Below are 15,979 nucleotides of genomic sequence, written 5' to 3'. Positions count from 1 at the left end.
ATATAAAACCTTTAAAGGTTATGAGTACAAGTTTGACACTCAGAAATGGGGAAATGCCCTATCTAATTCAAAAAGGAATGGTATGCTACCACAGGATCTCAGATATAAGCATGACAGCATATCAACTCATTAACTACCCCACATTAATATTTAATTCCTAATATATTCGTAGATGATAAAATTTATCATTAGCATCTAGCAAGAAAACGTATACTGTCATATCACAACCCCATTAAAAAATTTACAGAAAAAAAGGTGAAATGATTTCTAGCTGGATTTCTTTTCTTCTTGTATTTTATATGAGGAAAGTCTCTTAAAATTATATGATTTAGAAATTATCACAGATTTAAGGTGTTTCACTGTGTCTTAACCAAAACAGGGAGGGCAGATTAGGTTAAGTCATTTTGTGGGATGAAAAAAAAGCAAATCAATAATAAAAGAACACCTCTATTTTTTAAATAAATAAAAATATAATTAAAATTAAATACCCAATTTTCCAATTCTCAAATTGAAACACATTTTCTTCAATAAATAACACGCGCACACAGGCATTCATACACAAGAGCTGATTTAAATGATTTGACTTCTTTAACCAATAATTCCTTCGAATTGTTCTTTCTCGAATGAATACAAGAACAAAACTCTTTTTAAAAAAGCAGTTCTTCCTATTTATGTTTCAGGCAATAAATTTCTCCAGATATTCTCCTATGCTTATATATTAGCCAGAAAGATATACAAGTTGTTCTACATCAAGCAGATGTGTAACTGTGGTTTTAGTAAGCAGAGGGTTAGCAAATCAAGTGGTAAAACTGGAGACTCTAACCTCCTGCCTGAGAACTGATCCTACAATGTGAACTTTTCACAGGTATAGGCATTAGAGAGACATGCCAGAAGAGACAAGAATGATTTTTGTCTCCTACGTACATGTGAATTTTGCTTCATCAGTAAACATTACTGGTATGTTAAGGCAGGGCAGTATTTGGTACTAACATACAAACAAACTCCACAAAGAAAACTCCACTTTGAAGACCAAACAGTGCTGAGTCCTTTAGGAGCTATTGTTTTGTCAAGGAGCTCTGTCCAGGATCGGGTAGGACCCACTTTTGAGTTATAACAGCTGGAGCATCGTCCAGGGAATTCAAACTTCCAGCTTGGTGCTCATCTGGACATGTCTGGACATAGCACACATTTGGGGACCAGATTCATTCAGCCTGAAAACAACTGAAACATGGGTAACTGCTATTCAGAGTAAAAGGAAACATCATTTTGAATACCCTTTCAGATCATGCCTAAAATTCACTACACATTGAAGGAAAAAAATCATCCTGAGCCTTTAGAAGAAACCCAAATAAACTGGAGAAGTTGATGGTAGACTGGGCATGCTAGAGGTTTACTCTGGAAAATAAAAAGGATAACAAAATTAATTACTGCTTTCCTCTCCACAGTGAATGCTGAACCTTTACTCTAAGATAAGAAAAACAACAGGTGTTCAGTTGTTCTAGAAACAAGTACAGTTTTTCCTGATTGCAAGAAGTGGTATGTAGGGCATTTCACTGAAAAATAGAATAATTTAATTCAACTCTCAGCTGAGTTTTCTGGTCGGTAAATAAGGAAACATTTTGTTTTTCTCTGCTGCCTAATTCTTAAATTTTGCCACGTTTAAAAGTATTAAATTCTCCTGACGGGATATCCATTTATAACAGTTATCAGTCACCTAAGATTAGTGAGCCTTACCTCAAAAACTACCTTGAATTACAAATTCTCCAAGATACAGGGAACCAATGTAATAGGTAATTCTTAAAAGATACTTTGTATTATTATCATATATTTCCATAGTCAGGCACACACATATATGAGGCATACTAACCAGCTGTAACCTTGAAGACATACTCAGCAAAATGGAAGAGTCAGAAAATAAGTTAGCTCTGGGCGGCCGGATGGCTCAGTTGGTTAGAGCGCGAGCTCTCAACAACAGGGTTGCCGGTTCAATTCCCGCATGGGATGATGGGCTGTGCCCCCTGCAACTAAAGAATGAAAATGGCAACTGGACGTGGAGCTGAACTGCACCATCCACAACTAGACTGAAGGACAATGACTTGGAGCTGATGTGCCTTGGAGAAACACACTGTTCCCCAATATTCCTGAATAAATAAAAAAATTTTTTTTAAAAAAAGAAAATAAGTTAATAGCTCTGTGGAATAGATTTTGATTGAAGAGAATGTGATGGGATAAAACTGAATAACTGAGCCTACTCATCTTCCTGTTCTGCCAATTGGAGTCTGCCTATTGGCTCTTCTATTTACCAACAAAGGTACCCACCAAAAAGGATAAAAAGATAAATAAATAAACATGGTCTGTTATGGAAGCCCATTTCCACAACAAAAAACCAGAAAAGCACCCAGCCTTGTTTTCCATTCAAACACCTGAACTCTGGACCAGAACTATGCTTCCTGAAAATGAAGGTTACAGACAAAATAAATACAGCCAGGGGATGCCAACATGATACCCAGGTATCATGCAATATTACTGCAATATTACTAAGAAAATGGCAGCTTTAAAAGAAAGAAACTGGACCATCTCAGATGCTAATCCAATAGTCTAGTTTTCATGATGTGTAACTTTCTCAGAAAAATCATCCCATAACGGGGTCAGAAGAACATGAACAGGAAATAAGAAGCAGTGCAGCTGGGGAAGGGTGCACAGAAGGAGGGAGGACAAAGTAGTCTCTCAGGGAGAAGGAAACTGAAGCTTTGATTAAACATGAAAAGAATAAATTCAAAAGAGAATCCATCAGATTTAAGAAACACACCAATACCTTTTTAACAAATACGACAAAAAAGAAATGTTACCACTTTTCTCTTGGGAATTAGGGACAAGAGAAATGAAGACTCAACTCCCTGCCTCTTCCGTCATGGTAGATGGCATCCTGTGAATTTCAGCAGGTAGTCTGCAACATGGATCCACAAAAATTTCTTGGCACCAGAGCTAATCTACCAGTAGTGCAAAAAGTAAATACACAGGGCAACTGAAACCAAATTCCACAGTATTTGATTCAACTGTTTACTAAGCAGAAAGATCAGTATAGTTGGTCCTTTGTCTACCACTGGCAAATGGTTTTTGTATACTTTATTACAAATAAAACAATCTTGCTTGACAATATCATCTGTCATCTTACAAACATATGACTAAACAGTCCTAAAGTAATAGCATGTCTCTAGGAACTGAGCTTTTCTTATAAACAAACAAATGAATTATACTATTAGTAAATACTGTATCTAAATCTATACAGCATCTTTAAGCAATGTGAAAATGAAACTATGATTTATTAATTTACATAAAAATTACTTTATACATTAAAGAATTTTTCAAATTGTAAAAAAACAAAGTCTGAAGCTGTCATTGGGATTCATGGGACGTGGTTTGCTCTTCTATCACCTGCTTCACAATTTCTGCCAGTTTTAATCGATCTACCTTATCTGTGAATCCACGACCTGAAACCCAAAAAAGAAAAAGGTCAATCTCCAAACCATTTGGGAGGTCACAGATTCATAATAGGGACCCAATAAGATACACCTTACCAGTGTCAAATTCACCCTCACCAATGGACTAACCATCCCTAACACTGATCAAAAGCAGTTCAGATCCCCCATTTTGCAGGAAGCAATTTAGCAGTTCCATTAACCTGACAGTAAAAATCCAATGTTCACTACAACAGCAAAGAAGGAAACCATGAAGAGAAGGATCTTTGTTATAGGTATGCTGACAAAGGACTCATATCCAGGTTACATGAAGAACTCCTACACATCTCTAAGAAGGATATAACTCAACAGAAAAGGCACTTCACAAATGAGGAAATCTAAATGGGCAATAAACATTTTTAAAGTGCTCAAGCTCATCAGTCGTCAGGGAAAGGCAAAGTAAAATGACACTGCAATGTTAGTACATACTAACCAGAATGACTAAAATAAAAAAGACAATAGCAAGTGTTGGTATGGAGGTAGAATAACTAGAACCCTCAAACACTGCTAGTAGAAGTATCAACCAGTACAACCACTTTGAAAACTAGTGGCAGTACCTACTAAAGCTAAACCGATGAAAACCCCCATGAACCAGCAATTCCAATCCTAGGTATGTGAGAAATAAGGTCATCAAAATATTTATCAAAAGATATACACACGAGCATTCATAGCTGCTCTTTTCTTCATTACCAAAACCTGGAGGCAACCCAAATGTCCATTCAACAGAATATATATACGTATATGTATATGTATATGTACATGTATATTATATGTGTATATGTGTTTACGTATATGTAGATACATATGGTGTGTATATGTGTGTGTGTGTGTGTGTGTGTATATATATGTGTGTGTGTGTGTGTGTATATATATATATATATATATGAGAGAGAAATATATATTGAGAATATATGGACAATGAAAATGATTTTGCTGCTACACACAACTATATGGCTGACTCTCACAAATATAAAGTTAACTAAAGTAAGCCAGACACAAAAGAACACAGACTTGTCTGATTCCATTTACATAAAATATGAAACCAGGCAAAATTATAATGCTAGCAATCAGGATCATAATTACTCCTTGGGGAAGGAGGTAGTGATTAGAAAAGGGCCCACGTTCCACTGCATGTTCTGGGTGCTATTACAGGGGAGTGTTCACTTTGTGAAAATTCATTAAAAGTGCAGACTTCATTTTCTTTTCTGTACCAGTATTTCAAAATCTTAAAGAAAAAAAAAGGGAAGCTAATCTTTTCCAAGTATGGGAATGACCAGGCCAGCACTTTGGATTTCTCATGGCCAAGAGCCACGCCAGGCAATGAAGTCAAAGAGTTTACTCCCTTCCCCAAGCATCCTGTAGCTTAAGTCTAGTTTAGTCCACTAAACTAGAAAGACAGTACAAAAAAGCAGTTCAAGAAATATAAATCTACCTTGTTTGCCTGGGAAATTTCAACAAGCAGCAGACTTGGAAAACTCTCTCCTCTTTAGTGAAACAACTCTTCTCTAAGCTTAGCAGATCAGCAAGGCGGACTTCTGGGTATTTTGCCCTTTCTCCCCTTCGGAGTATACTGCTCCTGAATGATCTGGGGAATAGCTCAGGTATCTAAGAGAGTTCTGAGATCTGAGGGGATTTTGCCCAAGCTGTGTGTGACAGGGGCTCTACTGTTGAATCTGCAACACATAATTTGAACTGTGGAAAATAAGTGAAAGGGCCAGATGTCCAGAGAGCCTAGACAGTTAATATAGGGCTAACCCTTGCCCCACAACATTCCACTCACTTTTCAGCCTCATGTCACCTGAAAACAGCCCCAGTTCAACCCCCAGAGATTCTACATGTTCTAAACATAATCCCTTCCCTGCATTCCCGGGGAAAGAAGTGATGAGGCGCCTACCATTCCAGCTGAAGCTTTGCAGAGTATCTCTTAGGAGTTTGCATTCCCGGTTATACTTCCAAGCCTCTTGCATTACTTCATTCAGCTTCTCATCTTCATTCTCTCCTATTGATAAAGATGAAGAAGGAGTTGCACTTCTCTGCAGGCTCCTGGGACTTGAGTGTCACAGATGGAAGGACATGATGTTCAACTTGTTGAGAAGTGCAAACTTTAGCAGATACTGTTGTCACCCTACACTATACACAGACCACTTCTGGTCTTTGAACTCTTCTACTGGTACAGCCTCACACAAATCCTCTGATGGCCTCAGAGTCTTAGCACTGGGGGATGGGAAACAGGCAGTGTCAGACTCTACTGCTGAGCAAAAACAGCTTAGGTTTCTGGTTAACCTAAGAGACCAAGAAGGGAGGGAGAAAAGGCTGGGTAGGCTACCTTCTTTCTCCTAAGCTCATTTCTTCTGGAAGTCTATGTGACATAAACTATGTGAGCTCTTTTAAAATGCAAGGAAGCTAGGAAGACAGGTCAACCTAACAGTTTTCTGGCCTATTACTTGAAGCCTCTCATGCATCTGCTGAGGAAAGCCCATCACACCCTGCCGAGTGGAGAAAGAATATACTAAAAGCGAGCTCACACTCAAAAGAATCCACGTGTAAATCACACTCTACCCATGACATGAGTAGCAGCAGAGGCCACTTCTGACCTTGGGGGGTATTCTCTATTCACAGTTAATAAAGGCTCTGGAAATGAACTTTCCTGACCCTGTCCCCATTTCCCATTCTCCATCCCATGCCCTCATTAACAAACTAAGAAAGTATAAAATTACATGCTGTACCAGACATTGGCAATTAAACCTAAATTAGAAATTTCACAGAAAACCTAAGGAAGGGTAGAACTTACCACATTTTTGAGTTCCTACCATCCACTCTTTTTAGTGGGCACAAACTATATTAATGTAGTTATTTTCTTACACACAAATATGAAACAGACAACCTCAAATTAAACCACTCCTTATGTCACGTGCATGTGTGCACACACACACACACACTCACACACATAGCATTTGTAAATGGTGTGACCTTTACCAGCCTGGGGGAGAATACACTGAGCAATCACATCTCGGAGCTTTTCCAAGGCAACATTTGAATCCTCGGCTCCATTCTCACGGTCGTGGATATAAACACCATCCTTTGGCTTAGTGCTTTAAAAGTTTGGGAGAAAAGTAAAAACAAGGTGAGACCCCCAAGACCCAACAGATGTTAGCTCTAAGCATAAGGCAACAGATTTTTCAGACAATTAACTATAGAATATCTCCAATTTCTGACACTATTTAAAGAGCTTCTCCCTTCCATCCTCTTAAGAAGCAAGAGAAGGACAGACCCCTGGCTGACCTTTCCAAAGTCTACACTGAGCCACTTCAGCCACGAAGGAGAACCAACTAAATAAGCTCAGTTACCCGAGTAACTTCCTCTTCCTCAGAATGGGGTTGTTCACAGAGTGCAGGGGCTTGAGGCTGACTTTCAGGTCCTGGATTCGCATGTTGGCCAGCTGCTCTGCATGGGCCTGCTGGATTCCTGCAACCACCGCCTGCATGCAAACACTGTCGTCAGTTTCTCCCATTCATGTCTGAGCACCCACAAACCCAATCTAAGAGTGGAAAGGAGCCCTCTAAAAGAGGGCAATTTCACTCTAATGCTGGCTGTATACAAATTTAGATCAAGCAGAGGATTCTTCCCCAGGGATCAGCATGGCCCAGGGAATACTAGCCCTTCTTCCCTGCGGGGGGGCAGGGGGGACATGGAAATGCAAGTAAGCAATGCTAACAAGTCATTGGCAAGAGCAAGTGTAAAGAAAGGCACACATGTCCACCAGGGAAAAGGCTGGCAGGCTACAGCCGGAGACACCTCCCAGACTGGCATTTACTCACCGCCCCCAGTGTAGATAGGCACCTCAGCCATGCTGGCTCAGAACCCCAACCGTTTTACACTGAGCGTGGCAGTTCCTCAAGAACTGAGCTATAAGCCAGTCAATTAATTTACAATGAGAAATAACCATCATGAAGTGTAGAAAGTCTTGAAGTCTGTGTCTTTATGACCAGTACATGCTCACTATGGGCAGACCAATGAGGGGAGGCAAATACACAACAGAAAGTTTGGTAAGAATGAGATGACCCCGTTTTCGTATTTTAAAAAAAGACAAACTCTGAGTGTGTGTGTGTGTGTGTGTGTGTGTCCCCAGAAAAAGATTAGGAAGGATACATCAAGCCATAGATTACCTCTAGGGGATGAGATTGAAGCAAGGGAATGAAAGGGAACTTTTGCTTTTTATTTTATATATCTCTGTATTGTTTAAATTTCAACAATCAAATTTGACCATTTAAAAACGTAGCTCCTTGGTAAGCACACATGAGATAAGGAAGCGTTCAGACTCATTTACAGGAACTGTGATAGCTGGCCCTCACTATACCCCTCTGGACCCTCACATCTATCTCTTCAGTAGTGATGGCTCAGCCAGAAAGATGGGCGTAGTTCAAGGTTGTAAACTCAGGCTCCATCTCCTAGGCAGGGCGTAGATGGACACTATTCAACATCTGCATACGTGGCCATTTTTCTATACTTCCAAAGCTGACCAACCCACATTATGACCACAACATTCTTTAAAAATAGGAATATACTGTCACATTGCAGTTTCATCTTAACAGACCCAAAAGCCAGTCTTTCTTATTAAGAAGATTCTATTTATCCATAGTTGGCTTCATTATGCACTAATTTTAAAGTAACTACAGAAGGCAATTATTTCATTTCCAAGATCTTGAAGAAGCTACATCAGCCACATGTGCGATGACCAGAAGATCTAAGTAATCCCTCTGTATTTTGGACTGACCAACCAATTTTTGGACTAATAGGCATACTTAATCTAGGAAGATAACTGTATACAAATCAGGATAGCAGAGAACTTGGTTCCTTCCAGCTTTCCTTTCTCTTCCACATTCCAGCTAAACTACAGGAGGTCTTAGCATTCTCTTTTCCTATTAGCTTATTCTTTGTCACACTTCAACACCATCCCTTCTAAGCCGGTAACATTCAAGTCTATGTCTTTGCCTCCTGGCCACACTCTGGTTCCACACCACACATCTCATTCAAGTGTCCATCTGCCACTTTATATAAAACCTAGGACACTTCCCTTCACTCAAACCAGCCTCGTTCTTGATTTCCCTGTTTGTCGATGGTATCACCAGATGTGCCAACCCCTGCCCCCTTATACCTAATCAGTCACCAAAAATTGTAGAAATTTGTCTTCAAGAGTACTGAGCCTACTTATTCATCCATCACTACTTCTCTGCTCCTAGAGCCACCTTCTTGATTACTGCAGACGTCCTAGGTTGGCAAGCCTGCAAGTCTGTCTGACCATCCCATACCTTCCCTGTGGCAAATCTCTTCATAGGAATCTACAATGGCCTCTCAATAACATCCTAAGACAACACCCCTATCTACTTTCAAAGCCTGCCACACCTGTTCACCGACTTCCCATGAAAGAAGCCAGGCCATTTTTCCCACTGATGGTCATAGGGAGGGTTCTCTTTTGAGTGTTGTGTTCCCTTAGTGAAGATTTACTGGGCTATGATCTGGTCTTTTATGGAAAGAAGCTCTTTATTTCTGATCCTGATTTTCAGGAAACCAGAGATGATTCTCTGGGAATGACTGTATGTTCTGTATTGTTTTGTCTGTAACCCCTCACTGAGTTGAGTCCCAGCATTCCTTCTCAACACAAGCCTTTTTAGCTAACAAAAATAAGCGTCATTGAAAACCTTATCCATCATCAGCTGAGCAGAAGGTAGCACGTTATCCAGGGCCTCAGTTGAGTTTAGCCAGGGGTGGTCCAACACTCCCTCGATGGTGAGTCTTTCCTCTGGTTTCACCTTCAAGAGCCTGTGGAGAAAGGGCCAACAGGGCTGCCACGCACAGTTGCTTCCAGAAGGCCAGGAAGGTCCTGGGTCTGGCTCTAACCAGCTCTAGCTTCTGACTTTCTGCCAGCTTCTACAGGCCGAGGCTTGCCACCTGCAGGGCAGGGGTGGGGTTCTAGTCCCTCACCATGTCCATAGGTGGTCCTTCTTCTCTGTACTAGATAAAGTGAGATCAGAGTGGTAGGAAAAGGCTTAGTCCAGTGACACTTCAGACTGAGTTCTGGGTTCAGTAAGATAACCCTACATATGGCTTGTAGTTCCTGTAACCTTTAATCTCCATATTGATGTTTCCAGGACTAATGGACTAAGAGTGCTCTTTTGGCTGACAGAGGCTATCGAATTAGTCAGAGGGTCTGGAGGTTCTAAACATCCAGGATGTTACCATGTGGCAAGAAATGAACCCTTTACTCCAGAGACATAGAAAGCTAAACATCTAGAGTCTGAGAAAGGGATGGCATTTCCTTCTAAGCCTAATGTGGTGCTCTGATCCTGCTTCTTTACATGTCATCCATTCATGCTGATGCAATTCCTAGCTCACCTCAGCATGTTCCCTGGGCTATTTGTGGCATCTCCTTCCAACTACATATCCTCCCATCCCAAATGTCAGGGACAGACAACAGTCCTACTTGCTCTTGCAGGTTCTCTGCAAAGTTCTGGCTCATTCTGAACAAAAAGCTTCGGATTCTAAAGAAAAGGTTAATTAAAGAAAAGAATCCCAAGGCTGAAAGAAGATAATGTTGCTCTAGGGACAGAAAATATATCCTACAGAACTGGCAGAGAACTACTCAGAGGAGACTAATGTTTTGGTTAGGCAGGTGAGACTACAGCATGGGAAGACAGATGATCTCAACAGTGCCTCCACCCTCCTAAAACACTTTCACTTGTGTGTTTTAGAAACTAGTCCCTCTTTGTATACACATAGACCCCTAACCAACAGGATAAGCTCCCTTTCGAAAGGGAGGAATCTCCACAGAGAAAGGGCTGTGCTGTCAGGAGACAGTTCCCACGCTGCCCCTTTAATGCCCATCTTCATCACATTACAGATGAAGAAACTGAAACCAAAGAAGGAGAAATTGCTCAGTGAAACCCAGCAGTAGGAATACCAGAACACTGCCCAAATCCCAGGCAGCTGAGCCTCCTACACAGGTGAGCAGAAAAAGCAAAGGTACCTCAAATTTAGGTCTGACATTTTACCTACTCCAGGTACCAAAGGACTCTGAATGTTAACTCTCCGTCATCTACTCACTAGCCCCAATTCTAAATCTTCCCATCTTAATATATATCAGAGCAACCAAGTAGCAGTGAGAAGGCTGGAAGGTGGGGTCCCTCAATCATATACTCCCATAGCAGACAAGGAATGAAAAGCCAGAAGCATTGCTGTCACCTTAGCACCCTAGTTCAGTTCCTGGCATCATGTCTGTTCCAAATGGCCGGCTTACACGAAGAGGGCACACCAGGGGGGTCATCATTTAAGGTCCTGTATTAATGCTCACAGAGGCACTGGCTACCAGAGGGAGCAAGGCTCCCTTTTCACTGAGGTGTAGACACTGAGAACTCTCATCTCAGGCTCCAAGGATAAGATTTCTGTGATGCCAGACAGGAAGGAGCATGCCTGGGAAACAAGTGACTTTTCCTACCCACATTCCCTTCTGCTCCGCCACGTTAAGGCCTCCTTGGTCTCCCTGCCCAGGGACCCGGGGACTCACTTCCTCACAACATCTTTGGCCATCTCTGAGATCTGGCTCCACTCTTCCTCTGGGAACTCAAAACTGCCTGTCATGATCTTTCTCCGCATGTCCTTTGGGATAGTCCGACTGTGGTGTCTGGAGTAAAAAGGAGGATATCCGCACAGCATCACGTAGATAATCACCCCTAGGGACCACAGATCACAGCTCTGAAAGCAAAAAGAAAATGTTCATTCATCACAGAAGCACAGCTCCAAAATAAAAGCCCCAGGATTGGTCCAGACATACACAGGCTGGTATCTCCAAGGAGTCACTTAATAGAGACTGGAAAAGTTTCAGGAAGTCTTAGGAGAATAAACCTTACACTCCATATTTTTAATATGCCGCCAACACTACATATATACACACTAGCACACTGACAAGGCCAGTGTGGGGCAAAGTAAATAGTCACTTTAGTTGTCAGGGCTTCGGCCCAAGCTGCATTTTGATCATTGGGTACAGATGCAGGATACTGTCCCCAGCCAGAGGGGTAACAGACAGAAGCCAGTTGGTTGTGAAACATATACTCTGTCAACCGGGGCAGGGTTGTGGGTGCAGGAACAGAGCAGGTAACATACAGGTAGGCTGACATCTTAATACAACACAAGTCCTTTCATAAAGGCCCAAAGCAGTTTGACACAGATCAAAGAGGCATGAAAGGGAAGACCAGGAAAAGCATTCCTGAGATGCTCTGAGAGAAGCCTGGAAAATGGGGTGTCTCAGCTACTCTCACCGATGTTTTGGCATCAGACTAATGGATGTCTGTGGATGACGTGACCCACGCTGTAGAACACAATGATAAAATTATAGAGGTGAAAGGAATCTTGAAAATAGTTCAAATCCCTCACTTTACACATGAGGAAACTGATACTACAGAGATCTTTTCATCTCTAAGATCATTTGTCAAGAGTGAAAGTAAGTGACCTAACCAAAATCTAGCAGCTCAGTAGTGCTAGAGCTAGAGCAAGTTTCCTGGCCTACTGCCTCTTTTTTTCTTTTTTTTAATTAAGGTTGATGTATTTATTTAATTTTCAAATATTTAATTATATCTCATTACATATTTTTATTAAAAAATTGCATTAAAATTATTTGTAAATGTAGTATTCAGTGCTCACTTAATTGCCAATATAAAGATCATATCTAGACCAATATACATACACATTCAAAAGTAATATGAACTATTCATCATTTCAACATTATTCATCTGGAGTGGGTAATTTTTATGAATGCCATGCTAATTCATGAGCACCAGTAGATTCACAAAATGAAACAGGAAGAGAAGAAAAATAATACTGGGAAATAACATATCACACATGAATCCATTGCGTTCATGCTGAGATTTTAGCAAGTAAATTAATCTGTTACCTGAGTGCTTCTACTACCCAACTTCTGCTCACACTGGGAAGCAAGAAGGAAGCAGTTTCTGACTCACAGACTCAGATCAGCACAGCCCTCAGACCTCAGTAGATAGGGGCCAGCTGCCCATAGTCTGCGTTTAAAAGGCAAGAACCTGTGCAACAGTGATTACTTGGGGACCAAACAGTGTTAATCATGAAAGCAGATGTTGAAGGTTCTGGTCACTCTATGCCAGTGTTAAGTGCAGGGGCCTGAGTGGCAGAGGAGCATGTGTGCACGTGTGTGTTAGGACTATGTGGGGCCCTCGAAAGTGTGGGACCTAGGAAGAGCTGGCCTACTGCCTTTTTACCATTCTCAGCTCCTTGTGTCATCTAAATCCAGCCTTGAGTCCCCAAGCAGCATCATTTTTTCCTGATCTATTCGGCAACTCCAGGACCTCCATTATCTGTTTCAAGAGGGCCTAACTCTTGTGATTTAGAACCGAGAGGTTTGATGTGTGGGCTACAGGGTACACATCAAACTACCTGGTACAACTGTGCTGGTACCAGGTAATGCTTAGGGGCACTTGCGATGTGTACTAGACACTATTCCAAGTTGGGTATTTTATGGGGTAAGAAAGAACGGTACTATAAATGGCTATGGAATGTTCTCAGAAATGGCCTTCACTTCAAAAAAGGACAACCCTGTCTTTCAAATGTGGTCACTGCATCACTGGATGCAGAAAATGGAACAGAAAGAAAAGAAAAATAATACTGGGAAATAATATATCACAGGAATGCATTGTTTCCTAATAAATACCCTACAGGTGAACATAGCCCTTGGTTCCTGCAGCAAAACCTAAATTGGTTAGAATCTTATTTCATCAGACAAAAACTTGAATTCCAAATATTAGGCTGGTGCAAAAGTAACTGCGGTTTAAAAGGTTAAAATAATTGCAAAAATCGCAATTACTTTTGCACCAACCTAATACTATTCTGTGTGTGGCTGCTTGCAGCCATTTGGACAGGAATATAGGGGATAAGAATGGAATTAGCCACATTCTCAGAGGGCCACAACACCTCATAGAAGAGAGGGTACACTCGAGGGGTGAAGATAAATATCTCTTCCCCTACCTTGTTATAAGTGTAGGGCGTTGGCGAGGTAGGTATGATGCCAGATTTCTCCTTCTGATGCCTTCTCTGTGCCTCTAGTACCTGTCAGAGTCAAACCAAAGGGGATACTTACTGAAAATCACACCAGTGACACACAATTTCAGACAGACTGCTGCTGGGAGGCTGAAAAGGGTAGACACTGGAAAGTCAACAGTCAAAAAAACTCCACATAAACCCAGTATTTTAAAAACCTTTTCCCCCTCTTACAACCAGCAATTTATCAGTGTTTGCCCAGTCAAGAACATTAAGATCAAGTCCCCGGAGGAGACTTATATCTTCTTTCTGCCCATCGAGGCATCTGAGATCACTGACTTTCTCCTGGGGATGTCCCTTCTGCCTGTGTAAAAGCAGACCGGTACTGGCCAGCAGATCAGGTTCACGGTACTTGTCGCCGCCGGGGACTGTAACAGTCCTGTAGGTCTGGGTGTTAAATGCTCTAAGGAGGTAACACTGCCGTCCATAGGGCCGGCACCTTGGCCAAGCTCTTCACTGTCCTGTGAAGTGGGACTCCTGGGGGAGTAAGACTAACAAACCCCACACGGCTCCTTGTGAGGTGACAGGGTACAGCGCCTCTGTCCTGTTTCCTCCGTTCTCACACCCAGACCCACTGCTACTGTCCTGGCCCCCGTGCCTACAAAGCTGCTCCTTATGGCCAGTACTGAAAACTGTTACACCTCGGACATGGGCTGCACTGCCACCAGGGACAACTTTTCCAAGGCCACCTTCAATGCTGTCTCTAAGACCTACAGCTTATCTTCCCCTGACCTCTGCAAAGAGACTGCTCCCTATCAGGAATTCACCGACCATCTCATAAAGACCCACACCAGAACCTCCATGCACAGGACCCAGGTTCCAGCTGTGGACACCAAACAGTGTTTTTACACAAGAAGAATAAAGTAAATTAATTAAACGTGAAAAGGAAAATGCCACTTATGACAGAATAAAAAATATTAAGGACAAATCTAACAAAAGATGTGAAAGACCAGTACACTGAAAACTACACAAATATTGCGAAGCAAAACTAAAGACAAAAATAAATGGAGCAATATAGCTTGCTCATGGGTCGGAAGGCTCAATATTGTTAGATGTCTGTGCTCCTATATTGAACCATATCTCTAAAACAACCCTCGTCAAAATACCAGCAGGCTCTTAGTGGAAATCAATAGCTGATTCTAAAGTTCATATGGAAATGCAAAGAAATTAGAATAGCCAAAACAACTATGAGAAAGAAGAACAAAGTTGGAGGGCTAACACTACCTTATTTCAAGAATTATTATAAAGCTATAATAATCAGGACAGTATGATATTCGTGTAAAGAGAGACAAAGAGATCAATGGAACAGAACAGAAAATCTAAAAATAAACCCACACAGATACACCGAACTGATTTTTGACAAAGACTCAAAAGCAATGTAGTGGAGAAAAAGCCGTTTCAACAAACGGTGCTAGAACAACTGGATATCCAAATGCTAAAAAATGAACTTGGATCCATACCTCACACATTATATAAAAATTAACTCAAATGTATCATAGACCTAAATGTAAAAACCTAAAACTATAAAACCTGTAGGAGAAAGTCTTTGTGATCCTGAGTTAGACAAAGATTTTTTTTTACACAGGAAACCAAAAGCAGACTCCATAAAAAACTTTTTTAAATTGATAAATTGGTTCTCACCAAAATTAAAATCTTCTATTCTTTAAGAGACACTATTAACAGAATGAAAAGATAAGCGACAGACTAGAAAGAAAATCTTTCCAAAGCATATACCTGATAAAGAACTTATATCCAAAATATATATAAAGAACTCTCAAATTCAGTAACAAGAAAACACACAAACTGATTTTTAAAAAACGGAAAAAATGTGAACAGACACTTCACCAAAGAAAATATACAGAGGGCAAAGAAACACCATGAAAAAGATGCTCAACATCATTAGTTGCTAGGGAAATGCACATTAAAACCATACTCACTAAAGTGGCTAAAATTAAAAAGATTGTCCATACCAAATGCTGATACAAATGTGGAGGACCTGAAACTTGCATACACTACTGATGGGAATGTAAAATTGTACAACCACTTTGGAAAACAGTTTCTAAATAAGTTAAACACATCTACCATATGATCTAGCCATTCTACTTCTAGATATTTACCCAAGAGAAAAGGAAATAAATGTCTATACAAAACTTGTACAGAAATGGTTATAATAAGAGCTTTATTTGTAATAGTCAAAAACTGAAAATAACCCACACGTCCATCAATAGATGAATGGATAAACAAACCATGGTATATCCATATGATGGAATACTTCTCAGCAGTAAAAACAAAAACTATGGATATGTGCAACAACATGGATACATCTTAAAGTAATTACACTG

General features: G+C 40.8%; 1 protein-coding gene across 3 annotated transcripts in view; it reads right to left on the bottom strand.

Annotated features, from left to right (window-relative positions):
• Positions 1-2,534: 2,534 nt before the first annotated feature.
• Positions 2,535-15,979, bottom strand: part of MAPKAPK5 (MAPK activated protein kinase 5) — a 28,671-nt gene continuing 15,226 nt past the window's right edge. Inside the window, exons 7-13 of one of the 3 annotated variants that reach the window (XM_033098210.1) lie at positions 13,566-13,646; positions 11,080-11,267; positions 9,218-9,338; positions 6,866-6,996; positions 6,489-6,610; positions 5,413-5,517; positions 2,535-3,491 (exon numbers count right to left, since the gene is read on the bottom strand). In XM_033098210.1, coding sequence (XP_032954101.1) covers positions 3,397-3,491; positions 5,413-5,517; positions 6,489-6,610; positions 6,866-6,996; positions 9,218-9,338; positions 11,080-11,267; positions 13,566-13,646 — 843 coding nt within the window. In that variant the 3' untranslated portion in view covers positions 2,535-3,396. The remainder of the gene's footprint in view (positions 3,492-5,412; positions 5,518-6,488; positions 6,611-6,865; positions 6,997-9,217; positions 9,339-11,079; positions 11,268-13,565; positions 13,647-15,979) is intronic. The other 2 variants (XM_033098209.1, XM_033098208.1) reach the window with 2 other exon arrangements.

The sequence above is a fragment of the Rhinolophus ferrumequinum genome, chromosome 25 (assembly GCF_004115265.2).
Source record: "Rhinolophus ferrumequinum isolate MPI-CBG mRhiFer1 chromosome 25, mRhiFer1_v1.p, whole genome shotgun sequence".
Lineage (NCBI taxonomy): Eukaryota > Metazoa > Chordata > Mammalia > Chiroptera > Rhinolophidae > Rhinolophus > Rhinolophus ferrumequinum.
The sequence above is the reverse complement of the archived record's forward strand: the minus strand, read 5'-3'. Positions and strand labels throughout refer to the sequence as shown.